At 38.0% G+C, this 20,212-nt stretch overlaps 1 protein-coding gene across 2 annotated transcripts in view; it reads left to right on the top strand.

Annotated features, from left to right (window-relative positions):
• Positions 1 to 20,212, top strand: part of LOC130439922 (voltage-dependent R-type calcium channel subunit alpha-1E) — a 56,637-nt gene extending 36,425 nt beyond the window's left edge. Inside the window, exons 20-47 of one of the 2 annotated variants that reach the window (XM_056772593.1) lie at positions 209 to 471; positions 730 to 838; positions 981 to 1,110; positions 2,621 to 2,680; positions 3,497 to 3,603; positions 3,820 to 3,894; positions 4,005 to 4,101; positions 4,473 to 4,633; positions 4,838 to 4,975; positions 5,097 to 5,298; positions 5,969 to 6,133; positions 6,905 to 7,018; positions 7,103 to 7,192; positions 7,376 to 7,492; positions 7,636 to 7,701; positions 7,795 to 7,886; positions 8,079 to 8,250; positions 8,370 to 8,497; positions 11,642 to 11,738; positions 12,786 to 12,891; positions 13,005 to 13,112; positions 13,242 to 13,342; positions 13,899 to 14,005; positions 14,155 to 14,278; positions 15,591 to 15,719; positions 16,215 to 16,359; positions 17,114 to 17,289; positions 17,457 to 20,212. In XM_056772593.1, coding sequence (XP_056628571.1) covers positions 209 to 471; positions 730 to 838; positions 981 to 1,110; positions 2,621 to 2,680; positions 3,497 to 3,603; positions 3,820 to 3,894; positions 4,005 to 4,101; positions 4,473 to 4,633; positions 4,838 to 4,975; positions 5,097 to 5,298; positions 5,969 to 6,133; positions 6,905 to 7,018; positions 7,103 to 7,192; positions 7,376 to 7,492; positions 7,636 to 7,701; positions 7,795 to 7,886; positions 8,079 to 8,250; positions 8,370 to 8,497; positions 11,642 to 11,738; positions 12,786 to 12,891; positions 13,005 to 13,112; positions 13,242 to 13,342; positions 13,899 to 14,005; positions 14,155 to 14,278; positions 15,591 to 15,719; positions 16,215 to 16,359; positions 17,114 to 17,289; positions 17,457 to 17,936 — 3,859 coding nt within the window. In that variant the 3' untranslated portion in view covers positions 17,937 to 20,212. The remainder of the gene's footprint in view (positions 1 to 208; positions 472 to 729; positions 839 to 980; positions 1,111 to 2,620; positions 2,681 to 3,496; positions 3,604 to 3,819; positions 3,895 to 4,004; positions 4,102 to 4,472; positions 4,634 to 4,837; positions 4,976 to 5,096; positions 5,299 to 5,968; positions 6,134 to 6,904; positions 7,019 to 7,102; positions 7,193 to 7,375; positions 7,493 to 7,635; positions 7,702 to 7,794; positions 7,887 to 8,078; positions 8,251 to 8,369; positions 8,498 to 11,641; positions 11,739 to 12,785; positions 12,892 to 13,004; positions 13,113 to 13,241; positions 13,343 to 13,898; positions 14,006 to 14,154; positions 14,279 to 15,590; positions 15,720 to 16,214; positions 16,360 to 17,113; positions 17,290 to 17,456) is intronic. The other variant, XM_056772594.1, reaches the window with a different exon arrangement.

The raw sequence follows: 20,212 nt of genomic DNA, 5'->3' as shown, positions 1-20,212 counted from the left end.
CTATCTATCTATCTATCTGTCTATCTATCTTCTTTCTTTTTCTTTCTTTCTTTCTTTCTTTCTTTCTTTCTTTCTTTATGTCATTCATATTTTTCACATTTATTATGCATGTTGTAATTCACCACATAATATGGCTTACATTCCTTTACTGTAACAAAGACTCCATACTCCTTATTGATATTTTGCTATAAAAAAAATGATTCTACAGGAAAAACAAACCAGAGATTTCTGAATCGGCTGACCCCAAACCGACCATAACTTCACCCCACAAAAAGCAGCTTCAGGACTCAGAGCCTGCAACACTTCAGCTGACCGACACACTCCAGCAATCCCCAAAGGCCACTTCATGTGCGGGCGAGATGGATAAAAACAACCACGGGTCCTTAAACCAAGAAAAGTCCTCCCTCAACACCAGCATGGCCATTGAAGTGACAGATAATCAAGCATCCATGGAGTTGATCTCGATTACGGGTTTGAGAATCTTTTGAATGTTTGATAACCCTTCTGATCAGATCAATTTAGATCCGCTTGAATTTCTATATGGATTGCTTCTGTTTACAGTTATGCCACTTTTGTGCTGGTCTAGCTGTAAATGTAAATGTTTTCCAGATTTATTGGTGTTGATGTGTTTTTAAAACACAATCCAGGTGCTGTTTTAAATACTCACTGCTGACACTCAATACAGTATCTCTGTTTTCTAATACATATTGTGTAATCTGGGTTTTGTAGGTAATAACAAAGATGTGGAAGCATCAAAACCAGAGAAATTAGAGGAAAACCCAAATGCACCCAAAGGTCCTCCACCTGTCAGCATGTTTATCTTCAAACCCGACAACCCGTAAGACTGGGCGTTTGTTGAGTCACAGCTGTATTCTCTATTTTATTAATCTGTTCTCACTTTCTCAGTCTGTCTTGTCTATCGCTATCGCTCTCACTCTCTTTTTCTATCTGTATGTCTCTCGCCCCCATCCCTTCCTCAGCATCCGCAGGGCCTGCCACTACATTGTCAATCTCCGTTATTTCGAGATGTCAATTCTCCTTGTGATCACCGCCAGCAGTATTGCATTGGCTGCCGAAGACCCCGTCAACACAAATTCAGAGAGGAACAAAGTAAGAATCTCCCGCTACTTTTGTATTTGTGTTTTAGTTCTATTTGGAGTAATAGATTCTTTTATGACATCAGAAAATTATGTAATTTACTTACTAAATTCGTAATGAAATTCCAAATGTGTGGATATAACATGATAATAAACATATTTATGTATAGTTCATACGAAACAAAAAAAAATGTAATTTAAGTTTAACGTTAAGCTTCTGATCTCTACACAAAGTTGAGGGTGGTGTTCTATTTGTTTCCATGCACAAATATTCACAACATCATCATTATGACAATAAACTGTTTCCATCACCTTAACCCGAATTTGAACTAACTCACTTTCTTTCAAGCAAGATCATTTTATTCCCGTTTCGATAAAAGTACTATGTATTGTACAGCTCCAGGTATCCACATACAGCAACGATGATTTTGTCCTCCAGGGTTGTTTCGGATTTCTGCCTCCGCTCCCTACGTCATAACCACGTCATATTAGAGCAAGCTCTTGATTGGTTAACGCGGAGCGAATTTTCGTCAAAGTTCAGATTTTTCAACTCTTGCATGTATTTACGTGTGTCAAATGCCCGAAACACTCAGTTTGTGCGAATCGCGTCCTTCTCGCCGCCTCATTCAGGTGAATCGCTTCGCAGGATGTCCTATCACGTCTTTGCATTGACTTAACATTTAAATCACACGCGCTTAACGCTTCATTCGCGTTTGATGGGAATACGCATTCAGGCATGCAAACTCAAGATCCTTTTTTTGATAATTCTGAGATTATCTTTTCATGTCTGTTTCCATTTAGTCTTTCTTATGTGCATTTTCAAAACATATAAATAGTTAGATAGAAACCAGAACCATTATAATTTTGTGGACAGAAGAACTTTCAGGCACAACTAAGGCTGTGATTTAGTCAATGTGGAGTTGACACAACTACTAGTATCACAAAATATTGACTAGTCACTGTCATATCAGCACAAAGCAACATCTGTTTGTTATTGTCTGATAAGCAGAACAAAGCACATTTCTTTCTGATTGTCTGAAAAGACCCTTTCATTTTTTGGCAGCAAATCTAAGCAATTTCTCTGCTCATGTTTATACTGTTCCCGGAGGTTCATGAAGTCTTTGCTATGGTTTGCAAGCTAATATAATTAAGATTTTTTTGCAGGTCTTAAATTTCCCTTGTGACGTTGCAGCAGCTGTATAAACCCAGCAACTCATTTCATGCTGAGTCTCTTTCAGTGAGACGTCTGCTGTTCTTGTGTACAATATTTATTGATTCAGAGAGCGACTGCGGGCTCTTTCCTCCTCTATGCCTACTTGTGATGTCACTACTTGTGATGTCACCAATAGCCCTACCATGGCACCCCGAGAATATCTCTCTTTCTTGTACACTTGTACACACTCAAGTTATAAACAAATCTAATATCAAAATCCTACCCGTGCTGCTGTTTTACCGCTTGTGTTTCCCAGTGTTGAGAGAGCTAATCCTGTTGGGCTTTTTTCTCTTTGCTTTGTGCTCAATAGGTGCTGCGTTATTTTGATTATGTCTTCACCGGCGTCTTCACGTTTGAAATGATAATCAAGGTGAGTGAGTTTTCGGCTCGGTTTTGTTTGAAGGCATGAAAGAGACACATGAGGAGAATTATTTATTAAACAAACCTAAATTTGGAGTGAAGAGGTATTTAGACACCAATGGTCCGATGAAGTCAAATGTGCTCATGTGCAAACTAGGGCTGTCAAACGATTAATCACGATGAATCCCATCCAGAATAAAAGTTAAGTGTTTACATAATATGTCTATGTATTGTGCGTATTCATTTTGTATTTACAAAAACATTTATGTATAAAAACAAAATATTTATTTTTTCCTAAATAGGTATACACGTTTATGTACGTGTTTATGAATACAAAATAAATATGCACAGTACACAGACATAAATTATGTATACACAAACTTTTATTCTGGAAGCAATTAATTGCAATTAATCGTTTGACAGCCCTAGTGCAAAAGTATTACGGTATATAACAGTATATTATGGTATTTACATTGACGTCTAAATGTAATATAAATATTTTTGTCTTTCATTTATTAATTCATTAATTCAATATGCCTCACTTTGTGTATTTTTTATTTTTATTATTTATTTTATATTATTTTAATTGTATACCTTATTAAACAAATTCTGTAGAAAGAAGCTGCATTTTAACCTTCAGTGTATACATCAAAATGGTTCACACCTACTCTAAAATATGTCTTTTTTTCTTAAAGACACATTTAAGCCAGCTCGAAACATACATGTGCTCACACAAAATGTTAGATTAATATTAAATAGAAGGCTCTTACTGTTTTATCAGCGTGAAATACTGGCTATTTAGAAAGACATATTGTGTTTTCCTCAGATGATCGAGCAGGGTTTGATCCTCCATGACGGCTCTTACTTTCGTGACCTGTGGAACATTCTGGACTTCATAGTTGTGGTGGGAGCTCTGGTTGCCTTCGCTCTCACGTGAGTCAACTTCATCCGAACACGAGAAATAATGAGTTCTGCTGGGAATCTGTTCTAACAAATGTTGCTCGAATGTTTCGTTATTCATTAATGCTGTGTGTGACAATGCCATGAGTTTTGTGAGGAAAAACGTTACAACATTTCAAATGACGCACATTTTGATGTTAGCGAATGCTCTCCTTTCTCTGTTGTGAGTTGATTTCCGTGCTCATGCAGAATGCTCGTCTGTTTCTCGTTTGTTTCTCTGTCGGTCGTCTTGTGGCTCACGGCATCTGGCAGGAATGTGATGGGGTAAAAACTCTCTTAAAAAAATCTCTTGTGATTTTGTGAGACTAGTAATGTATGTTTGAGAAATGTGATTTCTTTTTATTCCTTAAGTAATGTTTTATTTTGTGATGCAGGAGTACCACAGGACGAGACATTAAAACCATAAAGTCACTGCGTGTGCTCAGGGTTCTTCGTCCTCTGAAGACCATCAAGCGACTTCCCAAACTCAAAGTATGTTAAAATATAACAAATACTTCTAAAAAATGTGAACATTTAATAATAACAAATATTTTTACTTGCGGCAATAGAACGAATTAGAACCCATTATAATAAAAAAAATTGTCCACTCTGGATGCGCCGCAATTCGACACGACAATTCCAAAAAGAACAAGCCGTTGTCATGTCGCGTCACGCTGGTCGGTGTCAGACAGTATTTATGCGTTTTCTTTTCAAATCTTGTAAGTTTGCAAATACAGCATAAAAAGACAAAATAAAAAATGGAAGATGTTGAAACTACAAAGATTACCAGGTCTGTCATACAGCAGGTTTTCCTTTCTCTCTGTCATGTTCTCTCAAAATGTTTTTCCCGTCTTGATTCGCAGGCTGTCTTTGACTGTGTGGTCACGTCCCTTAAGAACGTCTTTAACATCCTCATTGTCTACAAGCTTTTCATGTTCATCTTTGCCGTCATCGCTGTGCAGCTTTTCAAAGGGAAATTTTACTACTGCACAGACAGTTCCAAGGACACAGAAGAAGAATGCAAGTAGGTGCCTGTTAAAACTGCAGTCTAATTTAAATATCGCTAAAATGAATAGTGAGCCACATCCATGTTATTATTCAAAGCTTGGAAGAAGCTCCACTGATACGAGACAGAAAATGCAGATGGTTCCGCAAATGGAAGGAAGACATTTCAGGCGCACAGAACCATCTCCAAATCTTAATAAATGTTCCTGCTAATGTTCCGCAGGGGCTACTACATTGATTACGACAAAGACAAGAAAAACAAGGAGAAACGAGAGTGGAAGAGACGCGATTTCCACTACGATAACATTGTCTGGGCCCTGTTGACTCTCTTCACCGTGTCTACCGGGGAGGGCTGGCCGCAGTAAGAACAAAACGTGTTTGGTGTTTGTATTGTGTGAAAATTGTTATAAACAGTTGTTTGGTTGACACAAATATGATGAGCAGAAATCCATGTGTACAGTAAGTCTTGTTTGGTGTTGTAGAGTTTTGCAACACTCTGTAGATGTGACCGAGGAGGACCGGGGACCCATTCAAGGGAACAGAATGGAGATGTCCATCTTTTATGTCATTTATTTCGTGGTCTTCCCCTTCTTCTTTGTCAACATATTCGTGGCTCTCATCATCATTACCTTTCAAGAGCAAGGTGACAAAATGATGGAAGAGTGCAGTCTGGAGAAAAATGAGGTGAGTTACAGATGTACATTCCACACGGATATATTTTGTTTTTGATTTAGTTTACATGTCAGCCATGTGAATTTTACAACGTTGAACAGAACACTAGTATAAACATGGGAATGGCCAAGATTCACAGGGGAGACTTGATGCGCGTCCCAAATCGGCAACTTATGCACTATTCTATGCCATTTTGAAGTGTAAATAGTGTGAGAAGTGTGTTCACATTGAAAATTCTCAAAAAAGAAGTGCACTTTTAGAACCTGGATGATACACTTTTTGATAAACTGTGGACACTTCACGCACTCAACGGTTGCAGTGTCGCTTACGTAGCGAAAGGGACGCTACTCGAGCAAAACTCTCCTGCGGAGTGGTAACGTTTCAATCTAATGATGACTAATGTAATGCTGGGCAAAACAGATGAAAACTACATTAAATGTACAATGTACAAGTTGATTTTTATTATATGTACTTCCGGTTAGCATCGGCATTTTAAGGCTTTTACATTTTTTATATTTTAAACCGGAACGTCATCTCCCCCCTCTCATTTCCAGAACTGCGTTTAAGATATCCAACGAAATTATTTTTGTGACACATATCTAAAAATAGTGTCATATTATCTCTTCAATGAAAACCAGACGATATCTCTATGTATAACAGTGTAATTGTGTCTGTCTATTAGAGGGCTTGTATCGACTTTGCCATCAGTGCCAAGCCTCTGACTCGGTACATGCCGCAGAACAGACAGTCCTTTCAGTACCGCCTGTGGCACTTTGTGGTATCGCCCTTGTTTGAGTACACCGTGTTGACAATGATCGCCCTCAACACCATTGTCCTCATGATGAAGGTAAGAAGAAAAGTCCTCACGTCATCTGTGGCACAAGAGGAATCTGTATAAAATATTCAACAGAATCCATGAAATCCAAAATGGGCTTTGAGACCACCTCTTTAGTGTGCCCTCACCCAACTTCCTGTTTGAAAAGGAGTAGAGAACACCAACACAGAATCAAAACAATGAAGCCAATTGATTCAATCCTTTTTTAATGTTGTGCCAATATTCAAAAGCAAAGCTACATTTGTAACTCATGTTAAGAAATAGACAACAATGAGACAGTTTATAGTATATAGTCAACATAAGTGTCAAGGAAAATATAGAAATGTCACTTAAAAACTGCTGGTTTGTGCTAATGTGTATTAGATTTCTTTGGTCAGCAGTAGGTGGGCTTTTGTTTCTGCTGATGACCCCTTCTCTATGATATTGCTCTCCAACCAGACTGTCATGAATCACAGCTTATTAAATATTGATCTGAAGTCACCAGCTTCTATTTAACTTTCCCTCATTAGCTTTAGTCTGACGTCCCCCCTGACTAATGTCACCTGGAGTAAAAGGTGGGCTGTACTAGTCATGCTGTCTCTGAGGTGAATAGAGTAACAAAACACATGCTTAAAATACCGTTGTGAAGTCTGAAAAAGCTTCCTGTTACTGATTCTTGGAAAACGATGTACTTTTATGACATTAAAAACAGACAGAGCTCAAATATGGAGAAATAAAGCCAACGGATAAATTGACGACCAAAAATTAAGAAAAGCACTAAAAATCGCTTTCTCTCCCTTACAGCATCACGAGCCTCGCACTGCAGGTTATGATGATGTACTAAAACATCTCAACACTGCGTTCACAGTTATTTTCTCTGTGGAATGTGTTCTCAAGATCCTGGCGTTTGGTTTTACGGTAAGCACACACCAGGCATGTGCTACGCTGTATCTATACATTGAAATGCATTTTCTGATTCAGCATGACCTCTGTGTCTTTCAGAATTATTTCAGAGACACGTGGAATATATTTGATTTCATCACGGTTCTAGGAAGCATCACTGAAATTGTGGTTGACCAGTTCTCTCCAAAGGTAAGAATTAACCACACTGCGCCTGTTCTGGTTTGTAGACGATATTCGTGTGCATGAGACATTTTTTAATGTAAGTTAATACTTCCTTCAAACCAATAAGCATGCAAAAGAAATCACTTACGTATTTGGATTTTCTCTATCTAGTATAGCTGGGATAGTATCTCTGTTTTGATTGGTTTGCAGTCTGGTACTTTTAACATGAGCTTCCTGAAGCTGTTCCGGGCCGCTCGGCTGATTAAACTTCTGCGTCAGGGCTACACGATCCGTATTCTGCTTTGGACGTTTGTGCAATCTTTTAAGGTTAGACCTATTTTCCATAAGCCAAATGCCCAAAAACTGTGTTTAGCTTTGGCGGTCTTGCAGACACTGGCTCTTCCCTGGGGAAATGCACATGTATCTTTAGATGAACGTTTAATGAGTTTAACACGACTTTTGTCTTGCAGGCTCTTCCGTACGTCTGTCTGCTCATCGCCATGCTGTTTTTCATATATGCCATCATTGGCATGCAGGTTAAGATCGTTCTCTTTTTGAGTTACATTTCTCTCCATATCTTTGTTTATATTTTACTGATACCTAACATGTGTTTTGTTATCTATCTAAAGGTGTTTGGCAATATCAAGCTCAATGAAAAAAGCCAAATCAATCGTCACAATAACTTTAAGACCTTCTTTGGTGCCCTCATGCTATTGTTCAGGTAAGTTTTATGCTTTTTCCAATGTCATTTTAATTTTGTTTTCATGTTTTATAGAGCTTTTGTTTTAATAAAAAATACAGGTCCTTACATTTTATCGGTCACTAATGTTACTACAAAGAAAATTGAAAGCGTCAGTGATGAACACGTTTCAATCATGTATGGTGTCTGTGTGTGTGTGTGTGTGTGTGTTAGGAGTGCAACAGGTGAGTCATGGCAGGACATCATGTTGTCGTGTTTAGGAGAGAAGGAGTGTGAAACGGACATGTCCCTCAACAACTCCACGACAAAAGCCATACGGAAAGAATGTGGTACAGACTTCGCATACTTCTACTTCGTGTCTTTCATCTTCTTCAGTTCATTTCTGGTGAGCACAATTTACTCACACAAATGCAGAAGGCTGTCCAAGTGTGTTTATGTCTTCTCAGTTCCTTAAAAGCATGTTTGATATCTTTTCCACTGTTTCTCTCTCTGTCTCTCTTTCAGATGCTAAATCTCTTCGTGGCTGTGATCATGGATAATTTTGAGTACCTGACACGTGATTCGTCCATTCTGGGTCCTCATCACTTGGATGAGTTTGTACGGATCTGGGGAGAATATGACCGCGCCGCATGGTTAGAAACACGGGTTTAAACTCTTTTGGTTGGTTATATGACATACAGACATAAATTAAATGAACATGGCGGTAAAATAAATGTACAGTAAAATCCACTAGCTTGTAATATGTTGTCATTATAAAGTTCACGCGTTAACGCATGTGAATAATTTTTAACGGATTAACGCTTTGTAATTTCTTACCTGTTAGACACAATAGCTCTCAAATATACTGTTCTTCAGTGTTTAACAGCTATAATTCATCTTAAAATATGAAAAACATCTTCAATTTTATGGAGACATCAGTTGTAGCGCTAATATCAGAATGCTGGCTCTCATTCATAAAATGACTTTGCTAAGAAATCTGTAGATTCTACATTAATTTGGAGAGTAAATGGGAAATTTTTAGAACGTAAAAGTATATTTAAAAATATTAATGTTATGGGCGATTAATCGTGATTAATCACAGATGTTTTTGTTGAAAAAGTGATTAATCAGATTTTCTTAATTGATTGACAGCACTAATTGAATTTATTAAAAAATAGTTGGGAGTCGATTTTTGCCTAATCAATGTAGAGGATAATTTGCTTTATAGTTTAGGATGGTATGTATCCTTCACTCTTAAACTAATCTTAAAATTAGCATGATGATGCTTTAAAGGGCTTAAATCATGAAAAATCTTATTTTCCTTGTAATAAAAATTAATTATTGTAGTATGAAAACTAGGGCTGTCATACGTTTAACAATAATTAATCACATCCAGAATAAACGTTTGTGTTTACATGATGTATGTCTGTGTACGGTGCATGTTCATTTTCTTCATGTTCAACAGATCTTTAGGAAATATTTACATGTGTTTATTTATATTTGCCAATAACTTAAATTATATATAAATGTTTTCTGTATGAGACTAATCGTGATTAATCGTTTGACAGCCCTTAGCCCTTAACTAAATATTAACTTTTAAGTGAAAAAAATCTCCCATAAGTTTTTTTTTCTAGAAAATGTTTTTAATAAGTCAATTTATTATGCAACCACACACCTTCAGGGTTGCAGGTCAGAAGAAAAAAAACTCTATAAAATGGTAAACTGACCCCATACTCAATTTAGCAACCTTGGAATAAAGTTAAAGAAAGTGAATGTGTGGCCATTTCCCATTTTATAGAAAATGGCTTTAAACAACTTTTTCTGCCTGATTTTGCCATTTTACAGTAAAAAACATAACCAACATTCTACAGGTAAGTGGACCTTAGGGAATATATAAAGTAAAATATATAAATATGACCCCTTTAAAATATATTTTATGACTAATAATCACTTGCAGCAAGTCCAATCCCCACCTGTCTATGTACTGCTAACAGCTAGTATTTCCTTCTTCAGTGGAAAACTGCACTATAAGGAGATGTACAAAGTAGTGCGCTCAATATCGCCTCCTCTGGGCTTCGGAAAGAATTGCCCCTACAGGGTGGCGTGCAAGGTTTGGCTTACCTACGAAAACTACCCCGCTGCCTCTCTCCTCCTTTCTTATCTACCCCCCTCCCCGTGATCTAATCCAGTGCAACTACTGTATCCACCGGGTCAAACACTGAGAGACAAGAGCTCAGACTACAGAGAGAATGCTCCGCGTTACGCTCCTAGTGTGAATAACTGATGCAGTTAATGACACTGAGAAGCATCCATCAGTCAGCTCCATTAGATCACACTGTTGATGGATGTCAGTGGGGATTCAGTCTCTCTGTGTCTGAATTGGATTTGGGGCTTTTATTGAACGTTATTACATTAATATGGGTTTTAGGTTAGAAGAGGTCGGACTTCTCAGGCTCACCATTTTCTTGCCTGTTTGGTCAATCTCTGTCCTGTCTTAAAACAATCAGTGTCAGAAATTAACTTTGTGTTAACTTTTACATTTAATAATCTTTCCACTGTTGTTGTTTATTTTCAGTGGTATTTTTCTAATAAAAAAACATGTTTATGTTTTGTGAACAAGTTTTTACGCTAAAATATATGATATAATATTTTTATTTTATTTTATATACTTATATACATTATATACATTATATAACTATATATATGCACAGTAGCAGGGAAAAAATGAAGGGACCATTTCAAAGAACATTTTCATTTACTATTTATAGGTATGTGTTGGTTAAAATTATCAGTTATTAGTTTTGTTTCATTCTGTGAAATACTAGCAATATTTTTCCCATATTTTTAAATAAAGAAAAATGAAAACTGGATAACAGTTCAAAACAACAGAAAAGATGCTCAGTCTTCTTTAAGACCTCAAATACTGCAAAGAAAACAAGTTAACTTTTAAGCAATACAACAATAATGTTTGTATTTGTATTGTATTTAAGAAAAGTAAGAAACACATATATTTTTTTCAGAAAAACTCTATAAAATATTATACGCAATTAACACAGCATCCGTTTATTTTGTCATCCTTTGTTTATAGTTACAATATTGTTGATCAAGGAACAAAAGAAAAGAGGAATTTAATGTGTTTTGTAGCTTGAATTCTGTATTTAATTTATAATTTAGCATTAAAGGCTGTAAAGTGTATGGTAACTGTTGTTCTATATTAATGTGGAGATGTGATATTTTTAGAATGTAAAAGTTTATTTAAAAATATGTTTTTTTATTAAAAAAGTAATAATATTAAAAAAAAGATTATAGTATATAATATCAAAATAAAAAATAATATTTTGGATTTTCCTTTTTTGTTTTAAATAGCCTCTGTTCATTTCTGATACTGACTACAATACATTCAGGTTCATGTTCTCTAATGGCAGAGGTTCAACACCCCCAGTCAAACCCTCAGATCCACTCACTTGACTCATCAGATCTTTGGCTGTTGTAATATTTTCTCTCCTCAGACTCTTCTATGCCAGCAGAGCATAGAAAGCCTTCCACCTGGCTCCACCTCTTTATCTAGACAAGTTTAATTTTCCTTTCGATAGTTGTTTTAATTCTTTTCGTATGTATGAAAAACATTAAAATAACCTTCCCTTACCTGTTTCTTCCTCCTCCCCTTATCTTTTCTGTTGTTTTCTTTTCCCTCTTCCTCACTGTCTTCCTCTCCTCCCCTTTTCCTTGGGAATGCCCTATTCCTCCTCTTCCTCCTCTCCATCACATTGCCCTCTGGTGACCGTCCCTTCTCCCAGTGGTCGTATTCATTACACTGATATGTACGAGATGCTGACCTGCATGTCCCCACCGCTCGGCCTGGGCAAGAAATGCCCCTCCAAAGTGGCGTATAAGGTAGTCTGCAGTATATCAGTTTACATCAAGTCTGCTTGTTTGCAAGAGACTCAAGGAATGTTAATGTTAAGATTTTAGTAATTCTATTTCCCTTTGTTCATTTCTGAGATATGTTAACTGTTATTATTTGTGTGTCATGCACTTTGCACTGGCTTTATCTCTTAGTCACAACCTTAAAATTGCTTAGCATTACTGACATCTCAGGTGGGCAGTTGTTACTATATCATAAACTGTAGTTATTATATCATGTAAATATTATTTTATAATTATTTATTTGATCTATATTTTCAGATGTTATTCTGTTTCATTGTCTTTGATCATCCCTTTCTATATTTGCCAGTAACCCTTTATTTAAATATGTTCCCTTACACACTGTCTCGACAACACTGTCATAAATCTCTCTCTCTAAGATATATATTTTTCAACTTAATGCATGACTTTGTGTTGTTTGTGATTTCTTTGTCTTGCATTATTGATATTGTTGTGACTGGAGCATCAAGGTAGACTATATTCTTAAATTCTAAATGCACTTTTTCTGGTGAACATTTCCTACGGCAGTTCAAAGACATCGCAAGCAACAGAGCTTTTATGTCTTTTACGTAATAATGAAACAATGCTTAAAGGGATAGTTCAGACCAAAATGAAACACATTTTTTTTATTTACTCACCCAGGTAATTCCCAACCTGTAAGGCTTATTTTCTTTCAACATTGCGGCTATTGTCTTCCATTGTTTGGACACAAAACCATTTCTCAAAATGTAAAGAAAGGGTCATATACAGGTTTTGAATGATACGGGGGGGATTAAATAATGACCGATTTTTTATTTTGGGTTGAACTATTCTTTTAAAAATGCATCCTTGCTAATGGTCTACTAACACATGAATTATACCACCACTATTAACCATCATTGACCTTCAAAATCTAAAAAAACATATAAAACCATACAGTATATGCTCACCAGAAAGTCCACTTACAATAGATTTCATCAGATGAGAAAACAGACCTTTGTATTTCATATGTTCTTTCCTGTGGCGATGTGCTCTTAGCGGCTGGTGCTGATGAACATGCCGGTGGATGAAGACATGTCGGTCCACTTTACCTCCACTCTAATGGCGCTGATACGCACCGCGCTGGATATTAAAATAGCTCGAGGTCAGCATCACTGCTGATTTACAGACCTGTTGAATTGTACTTTGGTGGGATTTTTTGATCATTGATTGTGTTAATGATGAAATTGTATTAGTTGAATGGTCTTTGTATGGCAGGAGGGGAGGACAGGGGCCAGATGGACATAGAGTTACAGAAAGAAATCAGCGTCATATGGCCACACCTCTCCCAGAAAGCCCTTGATCTGCTTGTACCCATCCACAAAGGTGAGCGCCAGCTTGGACAAACAGTAACATTTCTGAGGCCTGTTTCCCTGTGCGTTCTGTTGTCATCCCTCATTAAAGTGAGATTCATATTTTTTAATCTTCATTTTTTTAAACAAATGTTTCTTCTAGCCAGTGACATGACGATTGGGAAGATCTATGCAGCCATGATGATCATGGACTATTACAAGCAGAACAAAGCTAAGAAACTCCGTCAGCAGCTTGAGGAACAGGTACCGATCCACTTTCAAGTTTCAGTACACCACAACTATTACAGCAAGAACAACAATATTGGGATTGTCTTCGAAGATTTCTTCCAGCTAATGAACACTAAAACTTTGACAGCCAATCAAAAAATATTAAAATTTAAAGGAGCGTGCAGCTTAGAAAAATAATAATGTATTGTTGGTGTGGACAATATTATAGTTAATAATGTTTTTGGTGTGAATGGGCCTTAAAGGGATAGTTCACCTCAAAATGAAAATTCCATCATCATTTACTCACCCTCATGTCATTACAAACCTGTATGACTTACTGCTGAACACAAGAGAAGATACTTTAAAGATTGTTTGTAACCAAACAACATAGGTCCCCAATGACTTCCATTGTGTGGACACAACACCACTGAGACATTTCTCACAATATCTTTTTTTAGTTCCACAGAACAAAGAAATGTAATGAGGGTGATTTTTTTTATTTGGGGTGAATTGCCTCTTAAGCTGCACAAAGCATCAAAGTCTGTGCGCTTTAGCTGTGAAGATGCTCTGACCATCTAATGTCATCTTGCAGAAACATGCACCGATGTTCCAACGCATGGATGCATCGTCGCTCCCGCAGGACATCCTCTGCAGCGCCAAAGCTTTGCCATTCCTGACCCACAGTGCTGGATCTGCCCTGTAAATCTAATTTTGTGTGTGTGTGTGTGTTTTTGTGTGTCTGTGTACTTATACTGGCCCTCTATCTATCAGCACCCACACACTTAAATAGTTTTTCTATTTGCTTCTTTATTGTACTTTTAATATTGACAAGTTTATGGTCTCTTCAGCACCAGAGGTGGGTTTTTGGCACTAAGTCCCATCTCCCCCCAAGATCTCTTCATGCAGCCTGTAGCCCAAGAAAGCATGGAGGAGAGAGAGGAGTACCAGCATCAGTATCACCTCCAGACAATGGTAAGATAATACACAAACACATGTTTGGCCTAATTTGCATTTGCCTTGAGATGTCTTTTAATTTGTTTGCATTTGTGAATAAAATTTTGGTTTTGACAAAAAAATACTTTAATTTTCATAAGATAACTGGATATTAACTTCACACTACCCTTTTTTGAAGATTTGAAACATCAAGGCTGAACAAAAAATCCAATTTGAATCATTTGAGGAAAAGAAAACACTGAAAAGAAACATTCTTGATTAAAAATTGCTTACATACGTCCAAATTTTCATAGTTCAAAGTTGAGACAGGCTAAACCAAAAAATTAAAAGAGACTTTAGCTTTTAGTTTCACAGCCATGAAGCATAAATTGCGACTTGCATTTTTTTTTTAAAGGTACTGTGGTTGGTTCACATTATAGGGGGAATCCAAAAATAAATGCAATTTTTTTACTCAAGTTCAGTCATTGTTTGCCACACAGCTATTTAAAGAAGGATAAAACTGATGTAATTTTGTCTAGTCATCCTCATAAAATGAGTTTGCACCATTAATCGATTGGTTTCAAGTCCTTATCCTGCACTTTGACCGCATTCTTCGTTCTCATTCCATCCTTTCCTGATCCATTTTCTCATCTTCAGCTGTCCCATCCCTGCATCATTTTCCCATTCCTTTATCATTTCGCGTTTGGCCTTTTAAAGGTGAAGCTTCAAAAGAGTTTATGAAAGATACATTGATTGAGTATAGACTCCTGGGTCAAACTAAAGTCCAGGCCTATTACGAAAGAGCAAGCATTGGCTAAGAGAGATGCTTTTTTGCTTAGACGCTTTTCTGCTCCCGAGTTTGTTTTATTTCTCTCCTGCTCTTTCCCTCTTGTCGCTCTGTCTTTCTGAAACCCTGTTGTCGACTTTTTCTTTGCCTTGTACTGCGCTGCACCGCTAGATGTATTTTCAGTTTATGTTTGAAGTATTTCTGAAGCTGGATTCTCATGCTCATGTCTATGGGGGTGTACACACAGGATGTATTGTAACATATTAAATCAGATTAAAACCTGAGGGGTTCACTGAAAAAAATTCAAATGTTACATTTGCTTTTGATGTAAAAACTCTCAATATGCTTTAAATACACCCCTCAGCTTACATGAATCTCTCCATTGTTCGTCACATTGCCGATGTGTTTTGTTTCAGCATGATAGATGGAACTCAAGGCTGCTTGTGTGTACAACCCCGAAGCGTGGCTTCCCTTTCCAAAACCCATACACACATTGGCATCATGATTACTGTCGACACTGGTGCAATGATTTTTAGTGTCTTTTTTCTGTCTCTAACTGCGTAGGTGCCAGAGCACAAAGAGTTTAGAGCTGTGCTGCTCCCCACTAGCATGCAGTCTGATCCACTGCAGGTGCCAGGGAGAGGCGTCTCTATCCGAGCCTCCTCCATGCCACGGCTGGAGATAGAGCCACAGGTACTTCTGCCTGTGTTAGCCTAGCCTAGCGAGGCTGTACGGTTGCCGTAGTGATAAGTTGCTTGAGCATCAGTGTTGTTATTGGTATGAAATAAAGGAGTGGGAGAGATGGAGTTTGCGATGGGACTGTGATGGCTAGCCCTGCTGGAAATCTAAATGAAACATCTGGTCATTGCTTGGTATTTATAAGCTGGTCCAAGCGGGTTTATATGAGTTTGTCATGGTGCATGTAGTTTAACCTTCTGTAGTGAAGACCAACTAACCAGCATTGATCAGAGCAGACTGGTACGATCTGGTTTTTCCAGCAGGGAGTGAAATGAGGTTATTGTTGATTTATAACAGCTCAGTTCATGATCTATCATTTACATTTTTCTCAATATCATATCGCTATTTAAACGAGAGAGAAAATTGCAAATTCGTACAGATGTTACACCGTCTGTCAATACACGTAAGCTTATGGATTTGCATGTGTGTTCGTGTTTTGCACGTGTGCAGCAGGTGTCTTTGGAGAGCAAACTGATGAAGCGTTCGTTCTCGACGATCGGAGATCAGTGTGTGAACGGTGACTGGCAGGAAGAGTTCTCGCTGGAGCGCGTGAGCCCCGATCGACTGGAGAGACCCAGACAAAGAAGCTTCAGAGGTCAGATTTTGTCATTCTAAACGCTCAACCGTTTTGTATAGATGATTCAGAGATATGTCAATCTTGCAGATTCTTTGTAATGGCGACAAAATCTTGTCAAGACAGATAAGAGACTCTTAGTCCAAATCAAGACACAGACCAAATTCAGGTTTTTGTCAGTGTAAGAAGTTATAGGACCCAAATGATCAAACGTTTTTCACTTTAACACCTGATATTTGTTAAATTTGGAAAATTTTTGAATATAAAATAATGCCAAAGTGTCTTATTTTAAATACCATTTTTAATAGTTGTCTTAATCTGTTAATTTGTAAGGGCAGTTGCACTGCCTGCCATTTTTAATTTCATATTTATTATAAAAAATACAGAAAATATATTTAAACTAAACAGGTTTTATTGAATAAATGACACAAGTCATACATGTATCACGTTTTTTAAAATGGAAATAATGCCCTGATCATTTATTCACCCTCATGTCATTCCAAACCTGTATGACTTTCTTGTTTCTGCTAAAACCCAAAAGAAGATATTTTGAAGAATGTTGGCAACTAAACAACATTGGCCCACATTGACTTCCATTGTATGCACACAAAACCACAGATTTTTCTCAATTGTCAATTTTTGTTATATATTTTATTTCTCAAAACATCTTTTGTCATCTCCAAAGCAAAGAGTCACATATACATTTTTAAAGAAATGAGGGCGAATAAAATGTTGGTGAACTATCCTTTCGACATGTGTGTTTGTGCATGTGCAGCTGTCAGGTCAAACCTGCGGGAGCCGGTGGACAAGGAGAGAGGACGATCTAAAGAGAGGAGACACCTGCTGTCGCCAGACGTGTCGCGCTGTAACTCAGAGGAAAGGAGCCAGTCACAGGACAGACACCACTCGCGATCACCTAGCGAGGGCAGGAAACATATGTCACATAGACAGGTGAGGACACACACACTCTTAGACACCCTGGCATTGAGACGATGAGTTTTGCGTGAGCAATCACAAATCATGTTTTCAAAAATCCAATTTCAAATGGCTTCTCTGTTTATTCTTGTGCTCCATTACCCTCTGTATTTTACCCACAATCCTTTACTCCATCTCTCTAGGGAAACACTTCAGTCAGCCCAATCCCCTCCACCTCTGATTCAGGGACGCCTCGAGGGCGCCGGCAACTCCCGCAAACGCCGTCTCGCCCTCGGCCTCACATCTCCTACTCTCCCTTGGTTTGTCGTGCCCAACCAGCACCAGCAGAGAGCCATTCCCTGACCCGGCCCGCAGAGGAAGGGGAGGAGCCTATCGCCGCCGTCGTCGCCCATTCCACCCCGCACCGCTACATCTCGGAGCCGTACCTGCCGCTGCAGGAGGACGTTAACAGTCTGGACCTCAGTGGGGTCGAGGAGACTCTCACGTTCGAGGCTGCCATGGCAAGCAGCCTGGGCCGCTCCAACACCATCAGCTCCGCCCCACAGCTACGTCACAGTTGGCAGGTGCCGAACGGACATTTCCGTAAACGATTAGCACAAGCCACGTCGGGAACATCGGGGTGTGAGCTTCTTAGTGACACTGATGAGGATGACCGGTGTTAGGGGAATGACTCTGTCTGTTTTAATGGATTCATCCTGAACTTGTGCCTCGATCTACAGTATGGAATAATGCCCACATGTGTGTGTGTGTGTTTATTTGTTTGTCTGTGGAGTCTGATCACAGAAATCTGCTTTGGGTGGGAGACCAGATGCATATGCGTTGGATGCGCAAGCTGTTCTCGGAAAGGCTCAAATGATTGATAGAAGGAGGGTTGAGATCAGGTATATGTTTAAGTTCTTGCACCCACCCTACAGATGAATCCAAAGCTCATGCTCACGATGCTCTCAGGTTCCAAAACCTGCCTCAAGATACTGAGATGGTCCATCAGACTGCAGACACGGACAGTGTGTTCTGACAGTGTTTACACATTTCCGATGGAACTGGATGACATATGCCATCGTATGCTCAAACCTGTTTGTGGATGTCATTGACAGGGAGTTGTTTTGCTTTTCCGAGGCTGATACGCAATGAACAGGGGTTCTTCTGTGTGTTGGTGGTTTTGTTACTTAAGAGATGCACACACACACACATATATAGTACATTCCTATAGACTCTCAGAACGCAAGCAGTTATGTTTAGTATGGCAATGAAGAGAGGTGGAAACCCCTTTAAATACATATCTTAATGATTGACTTTCCATGCAGGTAACAGAACCACGAAGGAAATATTTCCGAATAGTGCATGAGGTTTAATGCAACTGGACCCAGGTGACGTCCTGGGCGGAGTCAAAAGACTTGTGTACCATATGTAAGCATATTAATGAGTCTCTAAGCCATGTTTTCTTGTAAATAGGTTCAGTTGTCTAAAAGATGTTATCTTTTGTGAAGCAATGACCTTTTCATGTCCTTTTTACTTGTAATGCACACTATTTCAGAACGCATGTGGTTGACATGAAACATGTTATGTTCGGTAAGACCCACCATCTCATTCTGAATCAGCACATTTTTCTTGACCCTGATGAATCTTGTGTAGGTGAATCTCACAGAGCGTGCGGAGAAATGTTTAGGGGATAATCCACCACAAAAATATTAAAAATAATATATAAAAAAAGGATGTATAGTTTTCCAACATTAAGATATTAAATAAATTTCCTTTGCGTTTATTATGTAATGAAATTAATTACAAATATTCTTCTTATTAAAATACGCAGAGACATTATGGAAATGAGATTATTAACATTATTATTTGACACACGTAATTTCGTATCATAAAATGATACAAAACACAAGCTTCCTTCTCTTTACCCCTAAAAGTTTATTGCATTAAAGGTCCAGTGTGTATTTTTAAGAGAATCTATGGACAGAAAGGCACGATAATATGCATAACTATGTGTTCAGATGTGTATAAAGACCTTACATTAGGAAGCGTTTTGTTTTTATTACCTTAGAATGAGGTATTTCTATCTACGTTATCTTTTTCAGCAAAGAAACAAGAACACGATGACATTTTATCCCTCTGTCATCCATCGTAGTGCTTCAAAAGGGAGGGGTTGAGTGAGCTGTTGTTTGCAGTTCGCAACCTAACCGCTAGATGCTGCTCAATTTCATACACTGGACCTTTAAGGATGACCTAATCATTGCTTTTGTTTCTTGAAATCCTCCCCCCCCGTTTTATTATTATGCAAAAGCAATTAAGACTAAACGTTCGTCACTCGGGTGACTCTGGGTACTATTTCCTGTGATTTCATATTAATAGTTTGGATTAGAAACTGAATTAGTGCGAAGCATCTCCTCTCTCATGTGCTTGAAGGGCTGCACTTGACTGAGGTCGATGATCAGCCCTTAGAAATTCATTAGAGAAATTCAAAATGCACATTTAGACTTAATGTGGTTGAGTTGCCATTAAAACGTAGCTGTGGGAATCTGACATACTGTGTATTAGACTTTAGAGAATTGTAATGGAAATATGAGGTTTAAATAACTCTGTTGCTGGTGCCCAACATGGATTCCCCACAAAAATACAGTAAAACAAACAAAAGGAATTCAATTTACAAGTATTTCTTTAGCAGACGCTTTTATCCAAAGTGAGATGAGAGAGGGTTTTTCGTTAAAGCACATTTACCATCACACTCTTTGGTTAGATTCAGTATATCCAGCACCTCTAAAAAAAAGCATTTTAGGATAAGTTTCCCCTGAAGAGAATTTCTGTATCATGTACTGTGTTGTATTTTTTGTTACATGTTTCTGAATGTGAATAGAGAGTATTTGGTACCTGTTCTTCATGACCTGCTGGGGGTCACTGCCTTGTGAATTATATGAAATAAAAAAGATTCCCATTC

This window comes from Triplophysa dalaica, chromosome 18 (assembly GCF_015846415.1).
Source record: "Triplophysa dalaica isolate WHDGS20190420 chromosome 18, ASM1584641v1, whole genome shotgun sequence".
NCBI lineage: Eukaryota > Metazoa > Chordata > Actinopteri > Cypriniformes > Nemacheilidae > Triplophysa > Triplophysa dalaica.
Note: the sequence above shows the minus strand (reverse complement) of the source record. Positions and strands in the feature narration are given on the sequence as shown.